The sequence below is a fragment of the Oncorhynchus clarkii genome, chromosome 31 (genome assembly GCF_045791955.1).
Source record: "Oncorhynchus clarkii lewisi isolate Uvic-CL-2024 chromosome 31, UVic_Ocla_1.0, whole genome shotgun sequence".
Classification (NCBI taxonomy): domain Eukaryota; kingdom Metazoa; phylum Chordata; class Actinopteri; order Salmoniformes; family Salmonidae; genus Oncorhynchus; species Oncorhynchus clarkii.
Genome location: NC_092177.1, coordinates 13,265,537 through 13,277,979, shown reverse-complemented (window position 1 = coordinate 13,277,979; position 12,443 = coordinate 13,265,537). Strand labels below are relative to the sequence as shown.

Genomic DNA, 12,443 nt, shown 5'->3' with positions numbered 1-12,443 from the left:
GGAGCCAATAGGAGCCAGTAGAGAACTATGTAAGGAATAGGAGCCAATAGGAGCCAATAGAGAACTATGTAGGGAATAGGAGCCAGTAGAGAACTATGTAGGGAATAGGAGCCAGTAGAGAACTATGTAGGGAATAGGAGCCAATAGGAGCCCATAGGGCACTATGTAGGGAATAGGAGCCAGTAGAGAACTATGTAGGGAATAGAGGCCAATAGAGAAATATGTAGGGAATAGGAGCCAATAGGAGCCAGTAGCGAACTATGTAGGGAATAGGAGCTAATAGGAGCCAGTAGAGAACTATGTAGGGAATAGAGGCCAATATGAGCCAATAGAGAACTATGTAGGGAATAGGAGCCAATAGGAGCCAATAGAGAACTATGTAGGGAATGGAGGCCAATAGCAGCCAATAGAGAACTATGTAGGGAATAGGAGCCAATAGGAGCCAATGGAGAACTATGTAGGGAATAGAGGCCAATAGGAGCCAATATAGAACTATGTAGGGAATAGGAGCCAGTAGAGAGCTATGTAGGGAATAGAGGCCAATAGAGAACTATGTAGGGAATAGGAGCCAATAGGAGCCAGTAGAGAACTATGTAGGGAATAGGAGCCAATAGGAGCCAGTAGAGAACTATGTAGGGAATAGAGGCCAATAGGAGCCAGTAGAGAACTATGTAGGGAATAGAGGCCAACAGGAGCCAGTAGAGAACTATGTAGGGAATAGGAGCCAATAGGAGCCAATAGAGAACTATGTAGGGAATAGGAGCCAGTAGAGAACTATGTAGGGAATAGAGGCCAATAGAGAACTATGTAGGGAATAGGAGCCAATAGGAGCCAGTAGAGAACTATGTAAGGAATAGGAGCCAATAGGAGCCAATAGAGAACTATGTAGGGAATAGGAGCCAGTAGAGAACTATGTAGGGAATAGGAGCCAGTAGAGAACTATGTAGGGAATAGGAGCCAATAGGAGCCAATAGAGAACTATGTAGGGAATAGGAGCCAATAGAGAACTATGTAGGGAATAGGAGCCAATAGAGAACTATGTAGGGAATAGGAGCCAATGGAGAACTATGTAGGGAATAGGAGCCAGTAGAGAACTATGTAGGGAATAGGAGCCAATAGAGAACTATGTAGGGAATAGGAGCCAATGGAGAACTATGTAGGGAATAGGAGCCAATAGAGAACTATGTAGGGAATAGGAGCCAGTAGAGAACTATCTAGGGAATAGGAGCCAATAGAGAACTATGTAGGAAATAGGAGCCAATAGAGAACTATGTAGGAAATAGGAGCCAATAGAGAACTATGTAGGGAATAGGAGCCAATAGAGAACTATGTAGGGAATAGAGGCCAATAGGAGCCAGTAGAGAACTATGTAGGGAATAGGAGCCAATAGAGAACTATGTAATAAATAGGGTGCTACTTGGGATGCAGCCCTTGTCTCAGTCTGTCAGACAGCAGGAACACATAGACAAACTGATCCAAGGTCAGTTTCATTTTTCCACTCTGATGGTTAAGGATAGTATTTAGAGAGGTATGCTGATCCTAGATATGTGCCTAACAGGTTCAAGGCTACTCAATAGTCTCTTAGTTGAGTTCTGATACAGCTGTATCTGTACACTGTACACATGAAGGTACCTAGAGAGAGCTGAGTTGCCTTCTAACAAGTCACAGCCTGTAACTGGCAGGTCCAAAAACCATGCAATTCATATCACAATGAGCGTAATGCTGAGAATATGAATGTCTGCATCAGGTTTGAAGACAGCAGTGACATTTCACACAAGTTGTTGATGCAGATTAGTCATGAGAAGTAAACTTCAGAACCCTCTCCCTCTATCCCAGTCCCCTCTCTCCCTGTCCCCTCTCTTCCTCTCGCTCTTACCTAACGTAGCAGGTGTAAAAGAAACGCCTGAGCAGGGTCGGGAAAAGCATCCTCCCTCCCTACTTCTCTGTAATCCTCTCTTTCTTCCCTGCTTCTCTCTCTCTCTCTATCTCTCTCCCCCTCTCTCTCTCTCTCTCTCTCTCTCTCTCTATCTCTCTCCCTCTCTCTCTCTCTCTCTCCCTCTCTTTCTCCCCCCTCTTTCTCTCTACATCTCTCGACTCCCAATCCAAATTAAATTCAAACCTACTAACTTAAATTCATATTTCAATTTAACCCTGCTAACTGAAATTCATATTTAAATTCAATGCTGCTAACCCAAATCCATGAATAAATTCAAACATTACATTACTCAAAAGCTTGAGGGAGTATGTATTTGTGTCAACTTGTAATCTAATACCACTCTGAACAGAAAGGGACTGGTCTGAGCATGTACATAACTCAATCAATGAAGACGCGCGCACACACACACACACACACACACACACACACACACACACACACACAAACAAGCACAAACAAATACATGCCCACAGCTTCTCTTCATTTTCCGGAACTATCTTTGGAATGTGTGGAATTCCAACCTGTGACACAGAGAGGTCAAGGTATGAATACAGAGATCAGATCTATTATGTAGACCAGAGAGGTCAAGGTATGAATACAGAGATCAGATCTATTATGTAGACCAGAGAGGTCAAGGAATGAATACGGAGATCAGATCTATTATGTAGACCAGAGAGGTCAAGGTATGAATACAGAGATCAGATCTATTATGTAGACCAGAGAGGTCAAGGTATGAATACAGAGATCAGATCTATTATGTAGACCAGAGAGGTCAAGGTATGAATACAGAGATCAGATCTATTATGTAGACCAGAGAGGTCAAAGTATGAATACAGAGATCAGATCTATTATGTAGACCAGAGAGGTCAAGGTATGAATACAGAGATCAGATCTGTTATGTAGACCAGAGAGGTCAAGGTGTGAATACAGAGATCAGATCTATTATGTAGACCAGAGAGGTCAAGGTGTGAATACAGAGATCAGATCTATTATGTAGACCAGAGAGTACAAGGTATGAATACAGAGATCAGATCTATTATGTAGACCAGAGAGTTCAAGGTATGAATACAGAGATCAGATCTATTATGTAGACCAAAGAGGTCAAGGTATGAATACAGAGATCAGATCTATTATGTAGACCAGAGATGTCAAGGTATGAATACAGAGATCAGATCTGTTATGTAGACCAGAGAGGTCAAGGTATGAATACAGAGATCAGATCTGTTATGTAGACCAGAGAGGTCAAGGTATGAATACAGAGATCAGATCTATTATGTAGACCAGAGAGGTCAAGGTATGAATACAGAGATCAGATCTATTATGTAGACCAGAGAGGTCAATGTATGAATACAGAGATCAGATCTATTATGTAGACCAGAGAGGTCAAGGTATGAATACAGAGATCAGATCTGTTATGTAGACCAGAGAGGTCAATGTATGAATACAGAGATCAGATCTATTATGTAGACCAGAGAGGTCAAGTTATGAATACAGAGATCAGATCTATTATGTAGACCAGAGAGGTCAAGGTATGAATACAGAGATCAGATCTGTTATGTAGACCAGAGAGGTCAATGTATGAATACAGAGATCAGATCTATTATGTAGACCAGCGTGTTTTATGTCATTCTGTATCATTCTGGTCTTTATAACGATATACTGTATGTTCTGTTTCTGCTAAACCTTTCCATATGCTCCCAGACACACCGGAGAGACAGTAACCATGATTCAACACAGACACAGCCTGGGATGATGAGAGGATGATCAGGGGATAATGAGGGGATGTGCCCCAAATGCCATTTTATTCCTTTAATAGAGCACTACTTTTGACCAGAGATCTATGGGTTCTGGTCAAAAGTAGTGCACTAAATAGGGCATAGGGTGTCATTTGGGATGGTACAATCCAACTAATGCTATGTGCCTCTGAGGAGTCAACCTCAACCTCTCCCCTCCCCTCTCACACACCCGCCTGATGCTCCTGGACTCAGAACACACACACACACACACACACACACACACACACACACACACACTGGGCACTAGCCCATTCCACTATTTCTCCAGTCAGTAGGCTAGGCTTTCTGCTGTGTTTGCTTTGTGAATGCTCCACTTTACAAACTGACGATTTGTTGGCTTGGCTAAGGAGAGAAGAAAAAGAGAGAGGAAGAGGAGGAGGGAGGAGAGGCAGAGTAGAGAGGAAGAGGAAGCTAGAGAGGTAGAGAAGAAGCAGAATGAGAATGAGGGAGGAAGAGGACGATAGAGGTAGAGACAAGGTAGAGGAGAGGGAGAGAAGAGTTAGAGAAGAGGAAAGGAGAGGTAACCAAGAGAGGAGAAGAAGGGAGGAAAAGGAGGAAGATGAGGACAGAGAAGAGAGGAAGAGGAGAAGAAGGCTGGAAGAAATGTTAATAAAATAATTGCCTTAATAACATTCCTCTGGCCGGAACATGGTAAGACGGGCTCCTGAGTGGCGCAGCAGTCTAAGACACTGCACCTCAGTGCTTGGATAGAATCTAGGCTGTATCACAACCGGCTGTGATTGGGAGTCCCATAGGGCGACGCACAATTGGCCCAGTGTCGTCTGGGTTTGGCCGGTGTAGACTATCATTGTAAATAAGAATTTGTTCTTAACTGACTTGACAAGTTAAATAAAGGTTAAATAAAGGGGAAAAAAGACATGCCTCATAAAATAAAAAGGTTTGAAGGAATTATGGTTAAATAGTTTCAAAATGTTGACTGCCTCCACTCAGATTGCAAGGTGGGTGATGCTGAAGCCTTCTGAGGACCTTCTGTCCTATCAGAACGAACAGGTACTGGCCCTTCTATCCTATCAGAACGAACAGGTATGACCTTTATGTCCTATCAGAACGAACAGGCACTGACCATTCTGTCATATCAGAACGAACAGGCACTGACCATTCTGTCCTATCAGAACGAACAGGGACTGACCTTCTGTCCTATCAGAACGAACAGGCACTGACCATTCTGTCATATCAGAACGAACAGGTATGACCTTTATGTCCTATCAGAACGAACAGGCACTGACCATTCTGTCATATCAGAACGAACAGGCACTGACCATTCTGTCCCATCAGAACGAACAGGCACTGACCTTTCTGTCCTATCAGAACGAACAGGCACTGACCATTCTGTCATATCAGAACGAACAGGCACTGACCATTCTGTCCCATCAGAACGAACAGGCACTGACCTTTCTGTCCTATCAGAAAGAACAGGCACTGACCATTCTGTCCTATCAGAACAAACACGCACTGACCATTCTGTCCTATCAGAACGAACAGGTACTGACCATTCTGTCCTATAAGAACGAACAGGCACTGACCATTCTGTCCTCTCAGAACGAACAGTTCCTCAAGTATGTCACAGAATCCAGCCTTTAGATATGAATAATTATAGTAATAATTATCCTATATTATATCTGTAAAAAATGACTGGTGTTTAGCCTATCTATCTGGTTGGCTGCCTGGCTCACTGCCTGGCTGGTTGGTTGGCTGGCTGGCTGCCTGGCTGGCTGGTTGGCTGGCTGGCTGCCTGGCTCACTGCCTGGCTGGCTGGTTGGCTGGCTGGTTGGTTGGTTGGCTGGTTGGCTGCCTGGCTGGCTGGCTGGTTGGCTGGCTGGCTGCCTGGCTCACTGCCTGGCTGGTTGGCTGGCTGGCTGCCTGGCTGGCTGGCTGGTTGGCTGGCTGGCTGCCTGGCTCACTGCCTGGCTGGCTGGTTGGCTGGCTGGCTGGCTGGTTGGTTGGCTGGCTGGTTGGTTGGCTGGTTGGCTGCCTGGCTCACTGCCTGGCTGGTTGGTTGGCTGGTTGGCTGCCTGGCTCACTGCCTGGCTGGCTGGTTGGCTGCCTGGCTCACTGCCTGGCTGGCTGGTTGGCTGGCTGGCTGGCTGGCTGGTTGGCTGGCTGGTTGGCTGGCTGGCTGGTTGGCTGGCTGGTTGGCTGGCTGGCTGGCTGGCTGGCTGGTTGGCTGGCTGGCTGCGGGTGCTGGAGCTGGGCCCGTGACGAGACTCTCCTGCTCTGGGTTTTACGGTGCTTTAACCTCCCAAATTCTGCTAGGGTACCAATATGCTAGGGTCAGACCTGGGTTCAAATACTATTGGAATCTTTCAAAATGTGAGGTTTGCACTCTTGTGACTGTTCTATTGGTTCCATTGTTCCATCCAAGCAAGGTCAATCAAGTCCAGATAGAGTATTTGAAACGATTTTGAAAAGTAGTGGGCTGGTTACTGTACTTCCACAGTGTCCAACTTTCTTTTTATTTTTTTATTTCACCTTTATTTAACCAGGTAGGCTAGTTGAGAACACTTTTATTTAACCAGGTAGGCGGGTTGAGAACACCTTTATTTAACCAGGTAGGCTAGTTGAGAACACCTTTATTTAACCAGGTAGGCTAGTTGAGAACACCTTTATTTAACCAGGTAGGCTAGTTGAGAACACCTTTATTTAACCAGGTAGGCTAGTTGAGAACACCTTTATTTAACCAGGTAGGCTAGTTGAGAACACCTTTATTTAACCAGGTAGGCTAGTTGAGAACACCTGTATTTAACCAGGTAGGCTAGTTGAGAACAAGTTCTCATTTGCAACTGTGACCTGGCCAAGATAAAGCGTAGCAATTCGACACATACAACAACACAGAGTTACACATGGAATAAACAAAACATACAGTCAATAATACAGTAGAACAAAAGAAAACAAAAAGTCTATATACAGTGAGTGCAAATGAGGTCAGATACTAGAGTGTGGTTAGATAGGACTTAGTCAGGGAAACGTGAGAGGCCAATAAAAATGGTTTCTCTGACTTATGAGGAGCCCGACCCAGTGGTCAGGTGGACAGAGGGGCTGGTTTCTCTGACCCAGATCTAATGCACAGACAGACAGTAGAAATCACACTCCCAAATGGCACCCCATTCCCTATATAGTGCACTTTTGGGATTCACACCAAATGTTTAGCAAGAATTGCTTGCATTTCTTAATGTCAATCTCAAGGCAATATGGCCTTGGATTAGAGGATCAAGGAGATATAATTTATTATTATTTTCTGTTTGTTTGGTCAAAGCTCATGAACATAGTCTGAGAACACTGTAAGGGGAAGAATAAAACTAACAGAGCACAGTGGGTGATCTAGATCTGTCCTACTGCACACACACACACACACACACACACACACACACACACACACACACACACACACACACACACACACACACACACACACACACACACACACACACACACACACACACACACACGCATGCATGCACGCGCGCACACACACACACAAACACATACACACACACACACACGGCCAAGCCAAGCTAGCAACTACCCAAACAGTGTGACATCCAGGACGTCTTAAAAATACAAACGCTCCGCTGTGGGAGACCTGACAGAGCTTATCTCCTTATTAAGTCAACCTTTACATGTTATAAACAGACAGAGGGAGAGAGGGAGAGAGAGAGAGAGAGAGGGAGAGAGGGAGAGAGAGAGAGAGAGAGAGAGAGAGAGAGAGAGAGAGAGAGAGGGGAGAGAGAGAGAGAGAGAGAGAGAGAGAGAGAGAGAGAAAGAGAGAAAGAGAGAGAGAGAGAGAGAGAGAGAGAGAGAGAGAGAGAGAGAGAGAGAAGAGAGAGAGAGAGAGAGAGAGAGAGAGAGAGAGAGGGAGAGAGAGAGAGAGAGACAGAGGGAGAGAGGGAGAGAGAGAGAGAGAGAGGGAGAGAGGGAGAGAGAGAGAGAGAGAGAGAGAGAGAGAGAGAGGGGGAGAGAGAGAGAGAGGGGAGAGAGAGAGAGAGAAAAGAGAGAGAGAGAGAGAGAGAGAGAGAGAGAGAGAGAGAGAGAGGGAGAGAGAGAGAGAGAGCGAGAGAGAGAGAGAGAGAGAGAGAGAGAGAGAGAGAGAAAGAGAGAGAGAGAGAGAGAGAGAGAGAAGAGAGAGAGAGAGAGAGAGAGAGAGAGAGAGAGAGAGAGAGAGAGAAAGAGAGAGAGAGAGAGAGAGAGAGAGAGAGAGAGAGAGAGAGAGAGAGAGAGAGAGAGAGGGAGAGAGAGAGAAAGAGAGAGAGAGAGGGAGAAAGAGAGAGAGATGGGGTGCAACACCAAGCCCAGACTGTCAAGAAAGACCAGTCCAAGAGAAATGGAAAACCAACCGTGTCTGTAAAACCCCTATCCCACACAGACTGTCTCAACAGGCTTATTATCCCACACAGACTGTCTCAACAGGCTTATTATCACACACAGACTGTCTCAACAGGCTTATTATCCCACACAGACTGTCTCAACAGACTTATTATCCCACACAGACTGTCTCAACGGGCTTATTATCACACACAGACTGTCTCAACAGGCTTATTTTCCCACACAGACTGTCTCAACAGACTTATTATCCCACACAGACTTTCTCAACAGGCTTATTATCCCACACAGACTGTCTCAACAGACTTATTATCCCACACAGACTGTCTCAACAGGCTTATTTTCAAAGCGTCATGAGAACGTATTGTAGTTGAGAGTGAGGTATCAACATCAAAATGAATATCTTTCTCTCAATGGGAACTGGAACCTGTAGTTGGAGAGAGAAAGAATGGCCTTGTCACAGTAAAACAGCTTGAGAAATTGTGTTATGGCTGCGACCAATTCCAAAGGTGTTGCTCCCTTCCCGTATGGCCTTGTCCACTACCCTTCACAGATTTAGCTGTAAATGACAGGATACACAGTCGAAGTTGGAAGTTTACATACACTTAGGTTGGAATCATTAAAACTTGTTTGTCATCCACTCCACAACTTTCTTAATAACAAACTATAGTTTTGGCAAGTCGTTTAGGACATCTACTTTGTGCAAGACACAAGTCATTTTTCCAGTAATTGTTTACAGACATATTATTTCACTTATAATTCAGTGTATCACAATTCCAGTGGGTCAGAAGTTTACATACACTAAGTTGAATGTGCCTTTAAACAGCTAGGACAATTCCATAAAATGATGTCATGGCTTTAGAAGCTTCTGATAGGCTAATTGACATCATTTGAGTCAATTGCAGGTGTACCTGTGGATGTATTTCAAGGCCTACCTTCAAACTCAGTGCCTCTTTGCTTGACATCACGAGAAAATCATACGAAATCAGCCAAGACTTCAGAAAAAAATTGTAGACCTCCACAAGTCTGGTTCATCCTTGGGAGCAATTTCCAAACGCCTTAAGGTACCACATTCATCTGTGCAAACAATAGTATGCAAGTATAAACACCATGGGACCACGCAGCCGTCAAACCACTCAGGAAGGAGACGCGTTCTGTCTCCTAGAGATGAACGTACTTTGGTGTGAAAAGTGCAAATCAATCCCAGAACAACAGCAAAGGACCTTGTGAAGATGCTGGAAGAAACAGGTACAAAGTATCTATATTCACAGTAAAACGAGTCCTATATTGACATAACCTGAAAGGCCGCTCAGTAAGGAAGAAGCCACTGCTCCAAAACCGCAATAAAAAAGCCAGACTAGGGATTGCAAACTCACATTTTTTTATTTATTTTTTATTTCACCTTTATTTAACCAGGTAGGCCAGTTGAGAATAAGTTCTCATTTGCAACTGCGACCTGGCCAAGATAAAGCATAGCAATTCGACACATACAACAACACATGGGGACAAAGACATGGGGACAAAGATCGTACTTTTTGAGAAATGTCCTCTGGTCTGATGAAACAAAAATAGAACTGTTTGACCATAATGACCATCGTTAGGTTTGGAGGAAAAAGATGGACTCTTGCAAGCCGAAGAACACCATCCCAACCGTGAAGCACAGGGGTGGCAGCATCATGTTGTGGGGGTGCTTTGCTCCAGCAGGGACTGGTGCACTTCACAAAATAGATGGCATCATGAGAAAGTCAAATTATGTGGATATATTGAAGCAACATCTCAAGACATCAGTCAGGAAGTTAAAGCTTGGTTGCAAATGGGTCTTCCAAATGGACAATGACCCGAAGCATACTTCTAAAGTTGTGGCAAAATGGCTGAAGGTCAACAAAGTCAAGGTATTGGAGTGGCCTTCACAAAGGCCTGAGCTCAACCCTATAGAACATTTGTGGGCAGAACTGAAAAGGCGTGTGCGAACAAAGAGACCTACAAACCTGACTCAGTTACACCAGCTCTGTCAGGAGGAATGGGCAATATTCACCCAATTTATTGTGGGAAGCTCATGGAAGGCTTCCCGAAACTTAAAAGTTAAACAATTTAAAGGCAATGCTACCAAATACTAATTGAGTGTATGTAAACTTCTGACCCACTGGGAATGTGATGAAAGAAATAAAAGCTTGAATAAATCATTCTCTCTACTATTATTCTGACATTTCACATTCTTAAAATAAAGTGGTGATCTTAACTGACCTAAAACAGGGGATTTTTACTAGGATTAAAAGTCAGGAATTGTGAAAAACTGAGTTTAAATGTATTTGGCTAATGTGTATGTAAACTTCCCACTTCAACTGTAGGTGTGGGCCTAACTAAGAAAGTGATATATAACTAACTTCTGCTAAATTACTATCACTTATCTAGTTCTATCAGATCCATGGAGAAGATTAAACGAAGGTAGAGAGAAGGACAGGATTACTGAATGGAACGCAGCCTTGGTGCAGGAAGGCTCGGGGAAAACGCTCTGCCTGCAGCATGGGTGACGCTTTGCACCGATTTGCACCGGCACAGTAAAGTGGCAAACCGACAGTCATTCCAACTATTCTGGACGTGGACACTTTTCTATTGCCTATCACTAGGCAACAGCCACCAACAATACCATTCTCTGCTCCATTCTCAGTAAAATGTTGTTCTGGCGTTTAATAAATTGTCAACAAAATTATGAGAATCTTAAACATGCAATTAGACTACAATTAGCCTTCGTTAAGCATGAAATAAAACACTGGCTTGTACAGCAGTATGGTGCATTTAATAAAGGTGCAATTTATGCGCAAATCGCTATTGTTTGATTTATAAAATCCAGTTGCAAATTTTTAGATGCATAATAGCTTACTTTTTGTCAGTTAACATTATGGATTAATTTTAAATGAAAAACGGATTAAGACTGACACTTACATCTGTTGTTGGTGTCCATCCCGGTGGAAGTAACGGATGAGAGAGAGGTGGTTTCCCGGGCTCACCCAGAGAGCGTGACGGAGAACAGCCCATGTGAGACGGCGCGGACAGCTACACTTGATACATAGCAGACTCTCTCTCTCTCTGTCTCTCTCAATGAAGTTAGTGAGGAAAGAACAGCCCGCTCTTTGCTGGGTCCTAAAGCTATAAAGTCCAAGTACAGTATGGCAATAGCCCTAACTACCTATATCCAGTGGCGGCCATCATTCAGGTTATGTGGTGCTCAACCACATTTTTTTGCAAACAATAACATGCATATTTTGCATGTTATTTTGGCATTAATACGTGTCACACATCAGTTTGCAAACAATGTAAAAATATATACATATATAATTGAGTTAATAAAGATGCATACAAACAGGGTCTATTTTTTTGTATTCTTCAGTAAGGCAGCTCCAAAGTGCAGGTGTTTCAGCCTAGCTCAGTGCTTTCTGTGGTGGTGGGGAAAGCAAGCAGAAAATATGGAGCCTTATGCCGTGATTGGCTCACTTCTCTGTCACTCATGGGGACACTACGTCACCGCCAAGTCTAAGGGTAGAGCTTTAAAATTCTAGCCCCTTGGGTGGTGCTATAGAGTTATATTTGAAGTGCCCATCCATGAAGGCTCAAGGTCATGATGTCAAATCACATCATATGTACAGTAGCTTTGATTGGACTGATCATGTCAACATCTTACTTCCAAAGCCTTAGCTAGCAGTCATCATCATGAATCAAGTCGACAATCTACTGGCAAATCCTATTTAATCCTTGACATATGAGGATAAATATTGAAGAGAAATTATTGATAAAACATATCGGTGCATATTGACCATTGGACAATACATAACAAGTTGGAAATCGCAAATTCAACAATGAGTGGTTTGGAAGGAATCAGTTGCTAACTGCAAGCATTGCAAATCAATCATTAGCCTGCAATTTAGTGGAGTGGCTGTGTGGTCCCGAGCCTAAGATTAAGGGTCTCTTTTCCTAGTTTAAAATTATTAACATTCAACATTGGCCATGTGGTCAATGAAGCAGGATTTGTGCCGCGCTCAAAAGAACTGTTAACTCAGAACTGCAAAATCTGACTTAAGTGAGTTCAAGACAACTGAAAACTCGTGAAAAATGACCTACGACTGGGAAAATACGTTTTGAACTTTCATCCAACTCAGAGAATGCCAGACTTTGATGACAAAGTTTGATTACAACATTTTCCTACGAAGGACCACCGCTCCACCTTCCTGTTCAAGTGAACACAACACAACCAGGTGAGTCCAAACATGTCTTGTATGCTGCTGCATAAATTATGTAATATGCCAGGGAGATATGTAACCTGTAGCTAAGAAAGTAATACTAAGTGTGTGTTGTGTAGTAAGCTGTTAGTAGCCCAT

At 43.6% G+C, this 12,443-nt stretch overlaps 1 protein-coding gene across 1 annotated transcript in view; it reads right to left on the bottom strand.

The window, feature by feature from the left end:
* Positions 1-11,111, bottom strand: part of LOC139391089 (actin filament-associated protein 1-like 1) — a 72,616-nt gene extending 61,505 nt beyond the window's left edge. Inside the window, exon 1 of the mRNA XM_071138603.1 lies at positions 11,014-11,111. Within this exon, the coding sequence (XP_070994704.1) occupies positions 11,014-11,032 (19 nt within the window). The 5' untranslated portion in view covers positions 11,033-11,111. The remainder of the gene's footprint in view (positions 1-11,013) is intronic.
* Between the last annotated feature and the right edge of the window lie 1,332 nt (positions 11,112-12,443).